Below are 21,533 nucleotides of genomic sequence, written 5' to 3'. Positions count from 1 at the left end.
TTCCTTAAAAGTTTTATTAGTTTTGACTAAAGTTTATTATATTCCTTTCTTTAAATCCTTTAATTCAACTAGCATTATTTAAAAAAATAAAATAAAATAAAGATGTGGGGGTAAAGGCTGAAAATAACTTACCCCCTTATCATCAAACCAAACGACAAAATTTCTTCATCCTCTGCTCCTTTTCCTTTCATTACCTCTTCCCTCGAACCAATGCTATATATATTCTATACGTATATATTCCATCTCATCTCATGTATTCCTAAACATCCGCCAAAAACTTCCCGCAAAATTTCAAACTCCTTTCTCTTCCAGACCCCAAAAGAAGAAAAAAAGACGTTGCTCCTCATCACTCTCTCTGTCACTCTCTCTCTCTCTCTCTCTCTCCCTCTCTCTCTCTCTCCCTCCATAAGGCAATGACACCAACACCTCAACCTCAGAACCTTTCAATCCCCACCACCCTACACCCCTTCTCACCACTACAAATATGCATGCACCCCCACTCCTTCACTCACACCACCACACCCTCCTACCTGGTGCTAAGGGTTATCATTCATATCAAACCAGCATCCATACTCTAACGAAAAGTGAAACTGAAACAAACATGATGGAGCCTGAGCATGGGGTTCCTGCTGTTTGCAATTCTTGTGGTGAGCATGACAATACTGGGGAGGTGTTTGTGGCTTGCCATGTGTGCAATTTCTCCATTTGTAAGGCTTGTGCTGACTTGGAGATTAAGGAGGGGCAGAAACTTTGCTTGCGCTGTGGTGCTCCATATGGTGGTATATCTCTAACTTCAAATTTCTTAACTAAGTTCTTTTTGTTTTAATAACTACATGTGGGTTCTTAAAATTCTTGCGTATGATTATCAAAATGATATGTTTATCTTCGCATTAGTGCTTTCTGATTTTATTACTTGTTCCATTAGTTGATATCAAGATATATATATATATATATATATAAACATACATATATATAGGCTAAATCAACAACATTATCTGGTGATCACTTGTAGAAAAAAAATTTAGACATTGTGGATAATATTATAGGTTGGGAAAAACTAAGGTTCAGTTTTTTAAGTGCTGTATATTAAAATTTTCAATTAAATTCAACCATGCGGCTATGTATCACAATAAGCCACGGGGCTGAATTTAATTGTTGCGAGTGGAAGATATCACCTTTTTGTTACATTGGCTAATGCAACGACACAGTTAGATTTAATTGGGAGACCTAAGGTACGACAATTTAATAACTTTATCTAAGTTTTACCCTTATGGTTCATGTGTTAGTCAAGTATTTCTATTTTTGATGGACTGACATTTCTTTGGGTAGTACATCTTTAGTAGTGATTAATACTCTAGTAGACTTTTTAGTTCTAATGAAAATGCACTGAAGGAAAGAAAAGTATCACCATGGCTTCTTTTATTATTTTCAAGCATTTTCTTCAATTTCCCTTTCTATTTCAGAAAATTAGGTTGTAGAGGGACGTATAAGTGGTTGGGTTAATTTTTAGAAAGAAAAATGGGCTGCTCTAATTTCGGGTGCTAATGTGTTTTCTCCATTATACACTCTTCTGATAACCAATAAGCGGGTTGATTGATTTAATATCCAAAGCTAATAGTGTGGCTATGAATTCCCTAGAGAACTCAGTGGATGATGCTGAACTGAAGGAATCAGGCAATCAATCCACAATGGCCGCTCACCCCAATAACTCTCAGGTAAATGTAGTTGCAAGTTATAAGTTTTATATATGCATACATTCGTACATCATATATAAAAATTTACTAGGAAGGAAGGAGTATGACAGTCAATTTTTGAAGTGCAATGAAAACCCTTGTTATTGTGCTGTTGAGTAAACATTCAACCTTTAAATACGTTCCAAGAATATTAGGATGGCTTATGGTATATCATTCATATTGGTTTGAGCAGGACGTTGGACATCATGCTAGACGCATCAGTAACATGTCCTCTGTGGATATTGGTAAGAAATACTGATATCTTTTTGTCATATTGATCCTTATGTTCAATTTCAATGGATTTGGAATTTATGTTAACTGGTGTTTTCTTGAAGAAACAAATGATGAATCCGGGCATCCTATCTGGAAGAACAGAGTAGAGAGTTGGAAGGATAAAAAGAACAAGAAGAAAAAGGCTGCAACTAAGGCTGAAATTTTGACTGAAAAGGATGATCAAGTTCCATCTGAGCAGCAGATGGAAGAGGAAGAGAAACAGTAAGTTAAAAAGAAACATAGATAGATTTCAATTATTGGATGATAAGAAATGTAGAAGATAACATGTTTTCAAAAATAAACAAAAAGACTTCCTCAATTTTTTTTTTTTTTCTTAACATAGTTTTTTTTAAACGGATTTAAAATATAAACAGTGAGATGGGAAATTATTTGATCATTGTCCCTTGATACATCAAAATTCTTTGTGTTCTGCAAGACTAGCATATTAATCAGATGTGGTGGTGCTTTTGCAGGTCCCCAGAGGCTCCAGAAGCACTTTCAAGTGTTATTCCAATTCCACCCAACCAAATCAAACCGTACAGAGTTGTTATAATCACTCGATTGATAATTTTGGCTCTCTTCTTCTATTACCGAATAACACATCCCGTTGATGGTGCTTATGGTCTGTGGCTCACTTCTATCATATGTGAGATCTGGTTTGCTCTTTCTTGGATATTGGATCAGTTCCCTAAATGGTCTCCAATCAATAGGGTGACATATATCGACAAGCTGTCTGCAAGGTATACATACTTGTGGCTTTCGATGTCAAAGATGCAAGCTATAATTGTTTGAAAGTGTTTACTAGTGCAATAAGATTTTATGCATGTACCTAGCTGGTTCAATAGCATCCGTTCCTCTGTAAAACTTCGCCTTTCCTAATTAACTTGTCATTTTTTAATTAAACCTGGTTACAAACATTGTCAACTGATGTTTCTGAAATTGATCCTTATATCTTGGCCCCCAGTCATGGGTGTCATTTATGTAGGCTCAGGCCGAATCTGCAGGTAATTTAACATGTAAGGTTGCATAAGAAGAGAATATGTATTGAATAAAACTTCGACTAAAATATAAATGGACTTGTTAATTGATGAACATTTTGAACAAAAATATGATAGCTAAATTTTGAACCAGAATACATACATGGGATGGTTAAACTTACTACCATATCAGGTTTGAAAGAGAGGGTGAACCCTCCCAGCTCGCTTCTGTGGATGTCTTTGTGAGCACAGTTGATCCAATGAAAGAACCACCATTGATCACTGCCAATACTGTGCTTTCCATCCTTGCAATGGACTACCCCGTGGATAAAGTCTGCTGCTATTTGTCTGATGATGGAGCTTCCATGCTTTCATTTGAATCTCTTGTTGAAACGGCTGACTTTGCAAGAAAGTGGGTACCATTCTGCAAAAAATTTGCTATTGAACCACGTACACCTGAGTTCTACTTTGCACAGAAGTTTGACTATTTGAAGGATAAAGTGCAACCTTCTTTTGTGAAAGATCGTAGAGCAATAAAGGTAAGCAACTGAAATGCTGTCTAGCTACAACTTCTCGATTACTAATTCCACTTTGACATCTTAAAAATTTTGATTCAATCCACATTAAACTTATGGCCAGCAGATTCTGCTTCTCTTAAGTATTATTGTTGGTAAACTTATGTATTATTGCGTCTCTAAAACTAATCAGTCTCAATTGGTTCTATTTTGCTATAGAGAGGTTATGAAGAGTTTAAAGTGCGCATTAATGCTTTAGTAGCGAAGTTTCAAAAAAAACCAGAAGAAGGTTGGGCTATGCAAGATGGAAGACCTTGGCCAGGGAATGACAGTAATGAGCACACAGGAATGATTCAGGTAAATGTAGCTTATAGCTATATTTTTTGTATAAAATTTCAATTAACAGTGTAACATTTAGTTGTTTAATATCTTACATTTAAGGAAGCATTTAGAATATAGAATGAAACAAGGCTTTTTCTCAAACTAATTCTTGGGCTGTAAACTTTGAAGCTTAAGGCCATTACTTGAAGATCTGGTCGGCATTTACTTGAAGTTATGGAAAAATAATTTCTGAATGGATAGAATTTCTTCTTTTCTTTTTCCAAATTACAAATTTTAGCAACTATTAGTCCTTCAATGTTTTTACAGATCTTCTCAGAAAAATGCTTTTACATTGTGCATCCCTGTTTGTAAGATACGAGTTTTTAACTATGGCATTTTTTTTTCATCGACTCAGGTTTTCCTTGGACATAGTGGTGCCCATGATGTAGAGGGAAATGAACTTCCTCGACTGGTCTATGTATCCAGGGAGAAAAGACCAGTCTACCGACACCACAAGAAAGCTGGTGCTGAAAATGCTCTGGTATGTTAACACAGTTTCACAAAATTAATGATTGGCATTGGAACTCTAACATTACAATAAGACTTTTATGGTTGGATTTACAGATTAGGGTGTCTGCAGTTCTTACAAATGCTCCCTACATCCTCAACCTTGATTGTGATCACTATGTTAACAATAGCAAGGCAGTTCGTGAGGCGATGTGCTTCTTGATGGACCCACAAGTTGGTCGAGATGTATGCTATGTGCAGTTCCCTAATAGGTTTGATGGAATTGATCGTAGTGATCGATATGCCAACCGCAACACAGTTTTCTTTGATGTAAGTTTAAAGATAGTACGTGTGGATTTATCCATTGTTTTTGTTAGTTTCCTTATAAGCACCTGTCTATATTATGAAAGTAAGAAATATAAATTTCAAAGCTGTGTCAAACTATATCAGAAATTCATCCATAATAGACAGATATTTATAAAAGTTAATTGATCGATCAAGTTGGGAGTTTTATTGTCAAATGATTAAAATAAAATAAAGGAAAATAATTTTCTAAATTAATATCTGGTGAGTATTTCAGGATTTGGAAACTGGTTTATAACTTCATATATGGTAAATATTAAGGATTCAGAAGCATTTCGATTCAAGCTGTGTTTTTTAGTTAAAGTCCAACTCAAATTTTACTCTCTTCAATTTATGAATAGAAGTAGATATATTATCCCATTTGCAAATTGACATATCACATTTGCATAATAAAATAGAAGAATGGGAGAAAAAAATAATAATTATGCTGTGATGGAGTCCCAGCATAATTACCAAAGTATTCAGCCTTCTGAGTTTTGAGAATCTCTTCATTCCAATTTCAGATTAATATGAAAGGACTAGATGGCATTCAAGGACCAGTTTATGTGGGAACAGGTTGTGTTTTCAATAGGCAAGCACTTTATGGCTATGGACCTCCTTCTTTGCCTGGCTTACCTACGGCTCCTCCCCCATCCCGCTCATGGTTTGGCAAGCGCTTCTCCAAGGAGCCCTCTAAAGATCCTTCAGAGGTTTACCGAGATGCAAAACAGGAGGAACTTGATGCTGGCATATTTAACCTCAAGGAGATTGAAAGTAAGTCTAGTTGTGAAGAAAAATAGTTAAACAGACATTTCGTGCAGTAATTAAGCTATGCTTGGATTTTTCGTTGCAGATTATGATCAAAACGAGAGGTCATTGCTGATCTCCCAGATGAGCCTTGAGAGAACTTTTGGCACTTCTTCAGTATTTATTGAGTCTACACTAATGGAAAATGGAGGAGTGCCTGAATCTGCTGACCCATCAACATTGATCAAGGAAGCAATTCATGTCATTAGCTGTGGTTATGAACTGAAGACTTCATGGGGAAGAGAGGTACATTCTTTTTATTCTTGCTCTCATGTGGCAATTTCATGCTTCCCTTCTTGGTTGCCAATATGTTAGGATCTTATTGTAATAAGCTGTACTGCATATATTTACATATAGACTTTCACTTGAGCATTAACCATTACTAAATTTGACCTTGAAACCCATATAAACCTCTCTTTTTTTGTAATAATTCAAATTTTGTATTCTGACCTCCCAGATTGGTTGGATATATGGTTCGGTCACTGAGGATATTTTGACGGGTTTCAAAATGCACTGCCGGGGATGGAGATCAATTTACTGCATGCCCTTAAGACCAGCATTCAAAGGTTCAGTCCCACTCAACCTATCTGATCGACTACACCAAGTTCTCCGGTGGGCACTTGGATCTGTGGAGATTTTCCTTAGCAGACATTGTCCCTTATGGTACGGTTATGCAGCAGGCCGCCTCAAATGGCTTCAAAGACTAGCATATATTAACACAGTTGTTTATCCATTTACATCCTTCCCTCTCGTAGTTTACTGCACAATCCCTGCAATTTGCCTTCTCGCAGGAAAATTTATTGTAGCAACAGATACGGTAATTTCTTGTACTTTCCCTTAAAAATTAGAAATCTTGTGTTTTTGGGGTCTTGGGAGAGGTAGTTTAGACAAATTGATACATAATAACACTGTGCTACATACAATTATGTAAATGCATCAGATTAATTTTTAAGTAAGCCTAGTATGACTATATGGCGTTTTTCCAAATTTCATGAAGATGTTGGTCAATAGTCAAAATCAATGAGCACTGATGTATGTTTGATGAACTTAAACATATAATAAAAGATCCAATCTTGCTACAATTTTTTTAATGTTTATTTTTTCAAACAATGTACTCAAAGAACTTACCTCATGTTATACCTTGTAATTTGTTTCAGATGACCAACCTCGGAAACCTCCTTTATCTTGGCCTTACCATCTCCATCATTGTTACAAATGTGATTGAGATGTGGTGGAGTGGTGTCAGCATTCAAGACTGGTGGAGAAATGAGCAGTTCTGGGTGATTGGAGGTGTTTCATCCCATCTCTTTGCCGTCTTCCAAGGATTCCTCAACCTGATGGGTGGAATTGATACCAACTTCACAGTCACTGCAAAGGCAGCTGATGACATAGAGTTTGGTGATCTCTACATTGTCAAGTGGACAACACTTCTCATCCCTCCAACAACACTAATCATAATCAACATTGTTGGCATTGTTGCTGGATTTTCTGATGCACTTAACAAGGGAATTGGAGCATGGGGGCCACTCTTTGGCAAGAATTTCTTTGCTTTCTGGGTTATTTCTCATCTCTTTCCATTCATGAAGGGTCTCATGGGTCGCCAAAACCGGACTCCAACCATTGTTGTTCTTTGGTCAGTGCTGTTGGCCTCAGTGTTCTCTCTTATTTGGGTGAAGATAGATCCCTTTGTGAACAAAGTTGACAGCTCAACCATTGCCCCAACCTGCATTGCTATAGATTGTGATATCACTACATGAAGCTTCCCATAGTTTTTGATGATGGTTTTGATTGCCTATTGTTGAGGTGGGAGCCATGTTTAGTTGTTTCTTGACTGTCGTGGCATATTGAAGTAAATTTTGAACAAATATGTAGTTATCTTTTCCTGAGTGTTGGATAATCTCTGAGTGGAAAAGCATTGCCTTGATTGAGCAATATCAAAGTGAAACGGGGATTGGTATTTCCTTCCATTAATTGAAATTCTATAGGGAATGAAATGACAGAAAAGAACTTGCCTTTTAATTCCTGTCCCATCACTTGAACATTTGGTGCCAAATTCACTTATCATTTATCATTACATTGAAATTAAATGTAATTGAAAACGATCATTTTATGTGTACCTTATTAGTCAATACAACCATGTGTTTGAATTTAATTGAGAAACCTAATGTACAATTCCCAATTTCTTGCACCTTAATTTTATCCATCTATTAATTAAGACCTTGTATCTACCAAAGAGAGAGAGAGAGATTCCAAAATTGAGATTGAAGTATTTGGGTTAGATTAGAAATCCATTAAATAAGTTTTTTTTATATTTTTTTTTTATAGGAATCCATTAAACAAGTTGAATGTGATTGTGGGTTGCGAGAAATAGTAGTTTCACTAACACAAAATCATTTTTGCTCAAACAAAATTCATACAAAATTTTATTAAAACTCTTGTTAGACACGCTTGAACAAAAACAAGAGAACAACAAATGAATGATTTTTTCTAAATTTTTTGGCCTGGTAGACCAATAATGTGTTAATAAAAAGCTTGAACTATTCCTATATTTAAGATATAGGAGAGAGGAGTGTAAATCAAAAGCTGTATGGATTCATAGTGTATGTAGCAAGATTCATAAATAAATAAATACATAGCAAGATAGAAATGGGCCTCACATTCTCTTCTCTTCCCTTTTTGGATATTTGTTCTTGAAGATAAATATGGGCCAAGGCCTAGCCTCCATTTTCTTCTCGAAATTATTTTTACATATAACTTATAAAAAACAAATTTTAGTTTCAAAATTTAATTTCATATATATTTAGAGACAAAAAATTAGATGAAATTTTAAGAATGAAATTAATTACAATATATATATATATATTTTTTTTTTTTTTGAGGGCACGAGGTGTTTTATTTTTTTATTTTTTTAGATTTAGTTGGTCTGGCATGGCAGTGCCAGCTTAGTCTTTCCTTAGACTAGTCTACAAGATTGGTTGGTTAAAGATGTACCCCTCTCAACCGAAACCATTCCTTACGCTTCCCGCAATATTTCAAACTCGTTTGTCTTTGAACCAAACAGATTGACGTTGCCACACTCTCTGTCTCTCTGTCTCTGCAGAGCTGAAAAAAATAAGAAAAAGAACAAAAAAAATGACACCAACACCCCAACCTCCGTACCCTTTCAACCACCACCTTCAACCCCTTCTCACCATTACAAAAATGGATGTGCCATTGCTTCATACACACCACCATTCCCTACCTTTTGTTGGGGGTCAGTCATATAAAATCAAAAACAACCCATTGGGTCTCTTAGGAAAAAAGTACTGGAACTGAAGTAAAGTGAAGTGAAGTGATATATCAAAATGATGGAGTCTGGAGTTCCTGTTTGCAATTCTTGTGGTGAGCAAGTTGGAGTCAATGCCAATGGGGAATTGTTTGTGGCTTGCCATGAATGCAATTTCTCCATTTGCAAGGCTTGTGTTGACTTGGAGATTAAGGAGGGCCGCAAACTTTGCTTGCGTTGTGGTGCTCCATATGATGGTACTGTATCTCTAACTTCAAATTTCTTGATCAAGTTTACGTTTTTTCGTTAAATTTTAGCATATCATTATGTGGGTAATTGCTATTGAGGTCGCCATGTATAGGATAAATTTGACAACATTATCTGATGATCATTTGTACAAACTTAAAAAAACTTTCTTAGACATTGATTGCGCCAATACAATTGGGGAAGTGATTTTTTTGTTCTGCTGATTTCTCTTGCATTTGAAATGTTAATAATTGTTGAAAATCTCGTTAACTTTTCAATTCTAGGGGAAATGTAGGAGAAGAAAGAAAATTCATCCACATGGCTTTGTTTCTCTCCCTATTAAAGTTCTTATATTTTCTCTCTCTACTTCAGAAAAATTGAATTAAACAATTAGGGATGACTTCTAGAAAGAAAAATGGTTTGTTCTAGTTTTGTAGCTATGTGTCTTCTCCATTAAGCTAATTGTGTCTTTGAATTCCCTAGAGAACTCACTGGATGATGCTGAAATGAAGGTTTCAGCCAATCGATCCACTATGGCAGCTCACCTCAGTGATCCTCAGGTAATTGCTGTTGTAAATTCTGTTTCATACATATAAAATATAACTCTAGGTGGAAGTAGTAGTATGACACACAATTTTGAGGAAGTGCAATGAAAATCCTTTTCCTAGCTATGTTGATTAAACATTCAACCTTTAAATACATTTCAAGAAAGTTATGATGTAGAAAGCTTGGTATCATTCATCTTGGTTTGTACAGGAAGTTGGACTTCATGCTAGACATGTCAGTAGTGTATCCACAGTGGATAGTGGTAAGTAATATTAATTTCTTGTGTTGTGTTGATCTTTCTATTCAATTTTAATAGATTTGGTATTTATATTACTTGGTGTTTTCCTGAAGAACTAAATGATGAATCTGGGAATCCAATCTGGAAGAATAGAGTGGAGAGTTGGAAGGATAAGAAGAACAAAAAGAAAAAGACTGCTAGTAAGGCTGAAATTAAGGCTGAAAAGGATGATCAAGTTCCATCTGAGCAGCAGATGGAAGAGAAACTGTAAGTGACAAGAAAGATGAATTTCCAAAGAGTCAATGGATAAGAAATATAGAAGATAGGATGGTTTAAGACATAAATAAATAAATAAAGGATAACTAGAGGGACAAGTTTTTTAAATTTTTTTATAAAATACTACTTAAATCATGCATGGCTTAAAGCTTTTTCCTATGGCTATGGTCTTTTTCTTTGTGGTCATGCTATCAAATCCTTTGTACGTTAAGCCATGGATGGAAGGAACTATTTGTTTATTAAGCCCTTGATGAATTAATATGTTTAGTTAAATTTTTTTCCTCATGTGGTTTCTATTTTGTTCTCACCAAATTGGCAATGATTTTTCTCTGCTAGAAACCCTTAATTGCAATAAAATGGATCAGTACACAAAATATTTTCAATAAGATTCAACTTCCTATCTTTTTCTTAAGCATCATATAAATAGTTTTTTTTTTTTTTTTTTTTTTTAATGAAGGTATGAAAAAAAATCATAGTGGCGCTTTCTGCTGTATGATATTCTGAAGGGGAACAGAGCAAATTCATTGCATTTTTTAGTCTCTGTCTTTGACCATTCCCCATTGATATATCAATTTTTGCTTTGTTCTACAAAACTAAATATATTAATCAGATATTTCCATTGCTTTTTCAGGTCCCCAGATGCTGCACAACCACTTTCAGCTATTATTCCGATTCCATCCACCAAGCTCACACCATATAGAGCTGTTATAATCATGCGATTGGTAATTTTGTCACTCTTCTTCCACTACCGAATAACACATCCTGTTGATAGTGCTTTTGGTCTGTGGCTCACTTCTGTCATATGTGAGATATGGTTTGCTTTTTCTTGGGTATTGGATCAGTTCCCTAAATGGTCTCCAATCAATAGGGAGACATTTATCGACAGGCTGTCTGCAAGGTACATACATCACTCTTATATGGATGACTGTAGATGTCAAAGATGATAGCTGTAATTGTTTGAAAGTTTTAGTAGTGCCACAAGATTTTTTATTTGAAAGTGTTCAATAGTATCAGATCCTCTGTGAAATTCATACTTCTCTCATTTAACTTGACATTTTAGCACTAAACCTGGTCAAGCATTCTCAACTAATGTTCTTAACCTTGATCTCATTTCTCCTTTAACTATATTATTATATACTGGCCCTGAATCATGGTCTCATGTCACCTATGAATTACATGTCAAGTCAGTAGGCTTAGGCTGAATCTGCAAGTAATTTAACGTAAGGTTACAAATGAAGAGAATTAGCATTCACTAAGTAGCATATAGTAATGGATCTACTCTATTAAAAAACTTAAAACATAATTATTAAAGCTATTTTTGAATACATACATGGGATACTTTAAACTCGCTACTATGTCAGGTTTGAAAGAGAGGGTGAACCCTCCCAGCTTGCTGCTGTGGATTTCTTTGTGAGTACAGTTGACCCTTTGAAAGAACCACCGTTGATCACTGCCAATACCGTGCTTTCCATCCTTGCTGTGGACTACCCTGTGGATAAAGTCTCCTGCTATTTGTCAGATGATGGAGCTGCCATGCTTACATTTGAATCTCTTGTTGAAACATCTGAATTTGCAAGGAAGTGGGTACCGTTCTGCAAAAAATTTGCAATTGAACCACGTGCACCTGAGTTTTACTTTGCACAGAAGATTGACTATTTGAAGGATAAAGTGCAACCTTCTTTTGTCAAGGAACGTAGAGCAATGAAGGTAAGCAACTGAAAATCTATCTGGCTACAACTTGTCAATTGCTCATTCCACTTTGATATTTTAATGGATTCTTAAGTTGTAATAATGGTCTCTAAAAGCAACCATCTCAAATTTTGGATTTTATCTTGTTACAGAGAGATTATGAAGAGTTTAAAGTGCGAATTAATGGTTTAGTAGCAAAGGCTCAGAAAACACCAGAAGAAGGCTGGACAATGCAAGATGGAACATCTTGGCCAGGGAATAACACCCGTGACCACCCGGGAATGATTCAGGTAAATCTATCTTATAGACAATTTTGTGGATTACGCTTTTAGTTAATTGTGCAATATCTAGCTTTTAAACATCTTACATTTCAGAATCATCTAGTATCTAGAAAGAAACTAGGACTTAACTAATCCTTAAGCTGTAGGTTTTGAAGCTTAAGGCGATTACTTATAAGTTGTCTATGGATTTTTTATTTAAAACTATTATTATTCAAAGATAATTTCTGAGTGGATATTTTTTCTTCTTTTCTGTTGTCAAAGTACTTCAAGTTTTATCAACTATCAATCCACATCAGTTCTTACATCTCTTATTAGAAAATGTTTTCAACTGCTGCCTCATAGTTTGAAAATGTAATAATTTTCACATATGGCATTTTTCCACCCACTTCAGGTTTTCCTTGGACATACTGGTGCCCATGATATAGAGGGAAATGAACTTCCTAGACTGGTCTATGTATCCAGAGAAAAGAGACCAGGCTACCAGCACCACAAGAAAGCTGGTGCTGAAAATGCTCTGGTATGTTCACATACTTTCTCAAAATTAATGATTTGCATAGGAACTCAAACATTACAATTTATTTGAATGGTTGGATTTGTACAGGTTAGAGTATCTGCAGTTCTTACAAATGCTCCCTACATCCTCAACCTTGACTGTGATCATTATGTTAATAATAGCAAGGCAGTTCGTGAGGCAATGTGTTTCTTGATGGATCCACAAGTTGGTCGAGATTTATGCTACGTGCAGTTCCCTCAGAGGTTTGATGGCATTGATCGCAGTGACAGATATGCCAACCGAAACACAGTTTTCTTTGATGTAAGTCTAAAGCTAGCATATCCCCTCCATTTTTTTAAATATTTTCCTTATAATGACTCATATTTTAAAGAAATAAAAATATTATTTCTTTTTCAAGTATATCAGAAATTCATCCATCACAAAAGATTTTATCAAATTTAGCTTATTAATATGCTTGGGAGTTTTGGTAATTAGGTCAAACTATAAAAAGAAATAATTGAGTTGTGTTGAAGTCCAACTCACAATTTCCGTCTTCAATTGATGTATAGAAACAGATGCATTGTACCAATTGCCTTTTAACATGTCATTTTTTTAAAATGAAATAGAATCATTTGAGGGAAACGAGCTAATGCCACAATGCTGATATTGGTCCATGCATAATCATAAAAGTTGGAGCCCTCTGAGTTTTGAGAATCTCTTCATTTCAATTTCAGGTTAACATGAAAGGATTAGATGGCCTTCAAGGACCAGTTTATGTGGGAACAGGTTGTGTTTTCAATAGGCAAGCACTTTATGGCTATGGGCCAAGTTCTATGCCAAGCTTACCTAAGTCTTCCTCCTCATCCTGCTCATGGTGTGGCTGCTGCTCTTGTTGCTGCCCCTCCAAGAAGACTCCTAAAGATCCCTCAGACGTTTACCGAGATGCAAAACGGGAAGAGCTGGATGCTGCAATCTTTAACCTCAGGGAGATTGATAGTAAGTCTAGTTATTGAGGCCATTGGATTTAGGCAAATAGTTTACAGAGTTTTCCATAATTAATATATTTTTGGTTTTCTTTGGGCAGATTATGATGAGCATGAAAGGTCAATGCTGATCTCCCAGATGAGCTTTGAGAAAACTTTTGGCTTGTCTTCTGTATTTATTGAGTCTACACTAATGGAAAATGGTGGAGTTCCTGAATCTGTCAACCCAGCTGCATTGATTAATGAAGCAATTCATGTCATTGGCTGTGGTTATGAAGAAAAGACTGCATGGGGAAAAGAGGTGGACTTTTATATTTTATTCTTGTTCTCATTTGAAAATCATGTGCTATTATTGCAATTATTCTAGCATTTGAATTCATTGCAATCTTTACAAAATTAATAGATAAAATTTTAGTTCCGATTTCAGTTTTAATTACAGCTGGCTTGGGTCAGTTGGGTGTGGCCTTCTGCTGGGGAAAGTTTCCTTTCCTTCTTTGTTGCCCATCCGTTATTATCTTTTGGCTTTAAGTTTGTGTTGCATTTACCTCTAATCTTTTACTTGAGCGTTAACCATTACTGGATCTTACCTTCTCACCCATGATTAATTCACAATTTTTATTCTGACTTCCCAGATTGGTTGGATATATGGCTCAGTCACTGAGGATATTTTAACTGGTTTCAAGATGCACTGCCGAGGATGGAGATCAATTTACTGCATGCCCGTAAGGCCTGCATTCAAAGGTTCAGCCCCTATCAATCTGTCTGATCGATTGCATCAAGTTCTCCGGTGGGCACTTGGGTCTGTGGAGATTTTCCTTAGCAGACATTGTCCCCTATGGTATGGGTTTGCAGGAGGCCGCCTCAAATGGCTTCAAAGATTAGCGTATACAAACACCATTGTTTATCCATTTACATCCCTCCCTCTCATTGCCTATTGCACAATTCCTGCAGTTTGCCTTCTCACTGGAAAATTCATCATACCAACGGTAATTTCTTGTACTTCCTGTTGAAAATTTACAGATAGTGTGTTTTTTATCTTCAGTAGTTATCAAAAGTTGTTGAAGAATTTGAAATAGTTAGATAATTATGTGCAAGGTAAATTCATTATTTAGAACCATATCAGGGGGTGGCTTTGTTAGATTGTTACATAATGACATTGGCCAAAATAGAAATAAAGAAAAAGTTGGATGCAATTTATACATTTGAAACAAGTATGAAAAATGCATCAGTTTACTATTTTACTAGGCTTTGTATGACTATAGGGTGCTCTTCTTAACTTCCTAAAAAAGAGATTTATCAATATTCAAAATCAGTGACCACTGAAGTAATGTTATTAACTTTGACATTTGATTAAAAATTTAACCTGGCTACATTTTATTTCTCATGATTATGGTTTGAACTCACTTCACATGATACATTTTATTTTGGATCAGCTTTCCAACCTAGCAAGCACCCTGTTTCTTGGCCTTTTCATGTCCATCATCGTGACCAGTGTGCTCGAGCTACGGTGGAGTGGTATCAGCATAGAAGACTGGTGGCGTAATGAGCAGTTCTGGGTGATTGGAGGTGTGTCAGCCCATCTCTTTGCTGTCTTCCAAGGTTTCCTGAAGATGTTAGCTGGAGTTGACACCAACTTCACTGTCACTTCAAAGGGAGCTGATGATGGAGAGTTTGGTGAGCTCTACATTGTCAAGTGGACAACAGTTCTGATCCCTCCAACAACATTGATCATAATCAACTTGGTTGGCGTTGTTGCTGGATTTTCGGATGCACTTAATAAAGGTTATGAAGCCTGGGGACCTCTCTTTGGCAAGGTGTTCTTTGCCTTCTGGGTGATTCTTCATTTATACCCCTTCCTCAAGGGTCTCATGGGTCGCCAAAACCGAACACCAACCATTGTTGTTCTGTGGTCAGTGCTTCTGGCCTCAGTCTTCTCTCTTGTTTGGGTGAGAATTAATCCTTTTGTGGGCAAAGCTGATAATTCAAGCCTTTCCCAAGGCTGCATTTCTATAGATTGTTAGGTCACTATAAGGAAGCTTCCCAGCCAATACGGTTGAAATTTGGTGGTGATTTTGATTGCCTATTATTAATGTGGGAGTCACGATTAGCTCTTTCTTGATTGTTGAGGCATATTGAAGTAAGTTTTGGACATTATGTATTTGATCTCTTTTATTATGTCGGATAATCAGTGTGTAAAAAAGCATTGCCTAGAGCAATATCAATGTAAAACAAGGGTTATTGTTTCCTTCCGATAAGGATTATCTTGAAATTCTAGAATGAAATGGTAGAAAAGCTCTTTTCAGTTTCAAAGCAATATAGAGGATTCCCCCGCTTATATATAGACACAGACACATATACTGATATATATATGCATCAACATCAACTCGTAAAGAAATAATAAAGGGAAGAAAAGGAAATCTGGAAAGTGTGGAAACCAGGCAAATTAATCCAGCAGTCTTATAGCGTATTTGCCTTTAACAGACTGATATTTTAAAATCGTATTACATTATTATTCTGAGATTTTCTCTCATTACTTTTTTTTTTTTTTTAAGTTCAAAGTGATACTTTCTCTCATTACTTGACTATTTATTTTTTTCATTAGTGAGAAACCTATATCTTTAATCTGGTAATAGTTGAAACTCACATCAAGTATCAAATCATTGAAAATTGATGATTAATTTCTAGTTATTAAAAAATTATTAATTTGCTTATCCACAATTATTCATTTCAGTTTTGTGATTGACATATTATCATTCAGCAGCTAAGTTTCAACATGTTAGATAAAAGTAGCGACTAAAAGTCTAAAACAATTGAGTAGGATAAATGGAAAGAAAGATCATTCAAGTTAGAAACTAATGACACTAAAATTCAATTACATGAAGTATCCAAACGAACATAAGTAGGAATAGACGATAGTAAGAAATTAAAGATGCAAGAAATTAGTGATACTCATGAATTCAATAGACCCAAATTGTGAGAAATTATTAGGTCCATCAAATTACTCTTGAAGTGGTCCTCCCTGGTCCTCGTAATCAATAAAATGTTAAATTCATGCAAATGTGATATCATTTGGTAATTTTTTATTTTTTTTTTTATTTCTTGTACTTATTAGAAAGCTGGCTCACACATTTGTATTAGTGGCATCATTTTATTGATTTGGAGAATCATTTTAGCAGCCCTCTAGGACCTAATAATTTCTCCCAAATTGTACCCTTCGATTGAAAAATAAATATAAAAATAGGTCAACATCCTATAAAACCTTTGGATTCTACAGCAAACTCTTATCAATTAATATTCTAACTTTCCATGTAAGTGAAACAACTACAAAACAATTTGCCACTAACAAAAAATGAACCAAAAATATTTTGCAACAATACTAGAGCATACGTAGAGAGGAAAAAATCTTAATTTTTTATTATAGTTGGAAGACCAGCCAGTATACAGAATAGCTTGAAAATTACATATGTACTCAAAACAAAAGAATCGAAAACAAAATAAATCCATAGTGCTGTAAAGAGAAACAGAAAGTGCCTAAGGCATTGGCAGCATGAAGGTTGAGGGTGTTGTGTTTATTGCCGCCCAATCCCACTCCCATGGGCAAGATGCAAATTCTAACGATGAAACGTAAGCATCCAACTGATCTAATTTGATGTCATTAATGTCATCCGCAAACTTAGTGTTAGTCATGCCGCCATCTTTCTGTTGCTCAAATATTTCAACTGAATGCTCTTCATTTTGAATGACCTCCCTTATAAGCCTGTCTTCTTTTTCCTTATCTCGTTGGCTTTCGATCCTACAAATCACGTAATCCTCATACTGCAAGAAAAAAAATATGTTGATTAAGTGTTGTTTAATAAAAGCTAAGAAAAGATATTGATCAAATCAATAAGGCTACAAAAGGAAAATCAGAAACAATAAACTAAAGACATTTATATAGAAATAAATAAGAACCAAATTTTTAACAAAGAGAAGTGATAAAAATACAAATCTTACTCTTATTAACAAGTCAATCAATCAAATGACACAAATACACTAGAAAGATTCGGAAGGTAATATCAAGACTCCGATACCATCATAAACAAATAGGAAACCAAGCCAACAATGTATCAATGCATATACTTTAAGCAAAGTAGCACAATCCATGCAATAAACACCATGGCAGTAAGATATTCATAACCCCGATAATTAAAAGCACAACCCAGTTATCTAAACAACAATATACCACAAAATACTACGTAGCATGATAAAAAGATAAAATCTTTAAAAACGAAAAAAAAAATACATATTATGTAGCTTGAGTCATTTAGGTTTGCTTTAAATTAGCACCAAACAAGAAAAACTACTAAAAGTTGGCACTAGGTTAATTGTCTCCGAGTGTTGGTTGGAGTCAAAACTAGAGTACAATATTTTGCTTATATAGAAAAATTAAACCCTAGTTCTATTTGGTCAAAAAAACCCTAATTACCTTATTACAAAATAAGGTTTTATTTTCAAATATGAGTATTTATAAGGTTTTATTTTCAAATATTAAAATACTCATGACTAAAATATAAAAATACAATTTTTGCAAATTTTAACAATCCAATAATCTAAACAACCAATAGCACGTAATATCATTCAAACATAGAAACTTGAAATTAACGATAACACAAGAATGCAATAAAGAAACTTTCTTTCTTTCAAACAAGGAAAACCACTTAAAGTTAGCACTAGGTTAATTAACTCCCAGTGTTGGTTGGAGTCGCAACTAGAGTACAATATTTTGCTTATATATAAAAAAATTAAACTCTAGTTTTATTCGGCCAAAAAAACTCTAATTACCTTATTACAAAATAACCTTAATTACTTTCAAATATTAAAATACTAGACTAAAACATAAAAATAAAATCTTTGCAAATTTTAACAACCCAATAATCTAAACAACTAATAGCACGTAATATATATCATTCAAAAATAGAAACTCGAAATTAACGACAACACGAGAATGCAACAAAGAAATCTTTCTTTCTTTCAAAATTTTTAAAGATAGTTACCTGTTTATTGCATAGGAGAGTCCCCGCCAGTCTAAACTCATGCATGACCCATCGGCCGATGTTAGATTTGAACCCTTTGTGGGGCACATAACTAAGACTTCTCATAGAGCCAATTTGGTCCTTCTTAGCTTTATCTCGATATATTGGCTTATCGCTATTGGGTTTCCATGCGCCATAGGGAGTAGTCCTTTGTATTCTTGAACCATTGGTTGTCACTTTCTTCAGTTTCGTGAAGAAATAAAGACTAGTCTCATCGCTGTCCTTGAAGTATTTCCTCCAACTCCAGGAATCCTTTTCTCCATAGAGATCACACTCAATCAAAACGTCGTTTGAACTCAGGAGTAAGCCATGTGCCTTATTGTAGAGATAATGTTCAACTATCTCAACATCCGTTGGTCGAAACCTAAACCAAGGCAGAAGATCATCATCTTCTTCTTCGTTACCATAATCCACCGTCATGTTACTCTCAGAGTGAGAGAGATACATTGAGCGAGGTTAGTGCTTTCTTGTGACGGAAGTATGAAAACAGAAAGAAGCAGCTTCTTCTTTTATACTAGGAGTATGACTGTCGGTTGAGTGTAAAAAAAAAAAAAAAAAAAAAAAAAAAAAAGCTATATCCTTGGCCGATTAGGAGTGGGACTTCGTCTTAGGATTAATTAGGCCTGTGTTTCTCTACCTTTCGTTTAAAAAAAAAAATTAGGCCGTTAATGAAAGGTTTTTTTTTAAATAGATTATACATAATAAAACAAGTTCTTTTATTTTTTTTCTATATATAAACTTTGATAATTATGATAATTATTAATATACTTTTAAATAAATTATTGTATATGGAACTATATAATTGGCATTAAATATTTATTATGATTGAATTTGTATGTGAAATTATATAATGATTTACAAGTAATTTTTAGGTAATCTTAGAATATGGAGAATGGTATTCCCTTCTTTTACATTTATGGTATAGTCCACTCATTAAATTCATGGTAGGGTCTACCATGAATGTGAGAGCATCGATCATTTCATGAGAGAGCATTATTTCTCTGTGCTCCGAAGTACCTAAGAATTTCCATGATTTACTAAAATTCCAATGAAGCGACTAAATATAAAATAGATTTTGAATCAATTAAAAGTATATATTAAAATAAATAGCTTGTAAATTTTTGATGCCTCAAAAGCGTATGTATTATAATATTATGAGGTGAACTAAAAGTTAAATGACATCAGTTTTGTATAGATTATAGACTATAAATAGCTAAATTACTTGTTATAAACTTTAATAACCCTCTCAAGATTGAATAAAATTTAATTATTTAGCAAAGTAGCCAAGTCATCTAAAGACTAAAGGTTAAAAGTAAAGCTAGACACAATTTTTTTTTTTTAATAATTTTTTAAGGTTGCACATTGTGATTGATGAAGCCTCATTTTTACCTGATCCATTACTAACTTCATTATTATTTTATACCAATTATTATATATCACCTTAAGATTTGTGCAAAAAAAAAACCATTGAATGTAAAAGGTCACTTCGACATGGTTAACAAGGGTTAACTTATAAATCATGCCTAAGTTCAAGACTCACAATTGAGGATTTGTCTAATATGATACATTATTAAAATCATGTTGTGAAATAGTAAAAACACTAACATCAATTATTATGATTTGGGGCTAGTATAAGCATATTCACACCAACAAGAAAATAAAATATTCACAAGAGACAACAATATTTAGCATGGTTCAGCCAACTTCATGCCTATATAGATATCCACAATCAACACTTACCAAAATATCCACTATATATCAATGATATGGATTACAACTATATTAATAAACACTCACAAATCTTACCAACATAATAAACTCACAAACCCAAAACCTAATACATTCAAAACAAAAATTTCACGATCTTCTAAAATGCGAATATATATAGGCATGAACGTGGCTACAGAGCTAATCTATAGTCGCGTTTAGTAAACGCGACTGTAAGTCTAGTGGTGTAGCTGCATTTTTACCAAACACGACTCAAAGCCACTCTATAGCCACGTTTTTGTAAACGCAACTTAAAAAAATGCAGCTTACAAAAACGCGGCTAAAGCTCGCATTTTTTGTAGTGTAATTCATTTGAGTAGTTCAATTGCGATTAACCTATTACACATTTACAAGAATTTCATGATGTTCAAGTAAAAGTGGCTGCCACACTTATCTCTCATTAATTCCATATTAGATATTTACAAGAATTTCATGATATTTAAGTAAAATCTGTCTGCCACACTTATCTCATTAACTCCATATAATTTTATTGGTAAAATATGCTTGAAAATTATTTAATATTTATATTTGTATTTTAATTAATTACTAAAGTAATTATGTGATCATATCAAGGGAGTCATTCTTTGGCCTTAGGGGTCAATGGCCCCTTGAATTTTGGGGAATAAAATTTTCTACATGTGTATTTAAGGTTAATTTATTCATAATTTGGGCCAAAAAAATTAAACAATTCCCCCCCAAACAAAATCTTTGACCCCTTAATAAAAACGAATAGCCGACAATAGTCCAAAACATTGACACATTTAACAAGAAGCCCAGTTTTTAGCATTTCAAAAACAAAACCAAAAACAAAAAAAAAAAACCAAAAAACAAAAAATGAAAATTTCAAAAGAAAAACAAAAAAGCAATTTAAAAAAAGCTTCATGTTCGATTAATTTCAAAATACAATCCCTAAGAGAGAGAGAGAGAGAGGGAGAGAGAGAGAGAGAGAGAGAGAGAGGGAGAGTTTGAGGGTGTACAGGACGCCACACTAATGCTACCAACTGGCCAATCATTGTGCAATGATGCCTTGTCTGCATAGTTGCCCGATCTGCATGGTATCATCTCTTTTCTCGCATCTTTGATCTTTTCCTCTTTTCAACTCATGTCTACGTATTATGTTTCTTACTATGTTTTTTGGGATAATGGAGAAGTTAGTACTATTAAGTTTGAATTGGCTTTTTGCCTCCCAAAAAAAAAAAAAA

At 34.5% G+C, this 21,533-nt stretch overlaps 3 protein-coding genes across 3 annotated transcripts; 2 read left to right on the top strand and 1 right to left on the bottom strand.

Annotated features, from left to right (window-relative positions):
• The first annotated feature begins 601 nt into the window (after positions 1-601).
• Positions 602-7,580, top strand: LOC112002096 (cellulose synthase A catalytic subunit 8 [UDP-forming]). The gene is given in 13 exon segments (XM_065780754.1): positions 602-779; positions 1,639-1,715; positions 1,927-1,978; positions 2,069-2,228; positions 2,480-2,746; positions 3,177-3,522; positions 3,718-3,855; positions 4,235-4,360; positions 4,444-4,656; positions 5,193-5,512; positions 5,514-5,721; positions 5,933-6,292; positions 6,633-7,580. Coding segments are annotated over 13 exon segments (3,045 nt in total). The 3' UTR covers positions 7,233-7,580.
• A 1,101-nt stretch (positions 7,581-8,681) lies between these two features.
• LOC112002106 (cellulose synthase A catalytic subunit 8 [UDP-forming]) lies at positions 8,682-15,806 on the top strand. The gene is made up of 13 exons (XM_065780771.1): positions 8,682-8,997; positions 9,470-9,546; positions 9,743-9,794; positions 9,884-10,037; positions 10,678-10,944; positions 11,408-11,753; positions 11,888-12,025; positions 12,408-12,533; positions 12,618-12,830; positions 13,244-13,505; positions 13,594-13,793; positions 14,125-14,478; positions 14,926-15,806. Exons 1-13 carry the CDS (start codon positions 8,820-8,822, stop codon positions 15,511-15,513), a joined length of 2,955 nt encoding a protein of 984 aa, XP_065636843.1. The 5' UTR covers positions 8,682-8,819; the 3' UTR covers positions 15,514-15,806.
• Positions 15,807-17,023: 1,217 nt separating this feature from the next.
• LOC112002099 (NAC domain-containing protein 2) lies at positions 17,024-18,984 on the bottom strand. The gene is made up of 2 exons (XM_024034251.2): positions 18,526-18,984; positions 17,024-17,308 (listed from the first exon to the last, which is right to left on the bottom strand). The coding sequence occupies exons 1-2, from the start codon at positions 18,982-18,984 to the stop codon at positions 17,024-17,026; spliced, it is 744 nt and encodes a 247-aa protein (XP_023890019.2).
• Between the last annotated feature and the right edge of the window lie 2,549 nt (positions 18,985-21,533).

This window comes from Quercus suber, unplaced genomic scaffold, assembly GCF_002906115.3.
Source record: "Quercus suber isolate HL8 unplaced genomic scaffold, Cork oak 2.0 scaffold_246, whole genome shotgun sequence".
Taxonomy (NCBI): Eukaryota; Viridiplantae; Streptophyta; class Magnoliopsida; order Fagales; family Fagaceae; genus Quercus; species Quercus suber.
The sequence above is the reverse complement of the archived record's forward strand: the minus strand, read 5'-3'. Positions and strand labels throughout refer to the sequence as shown.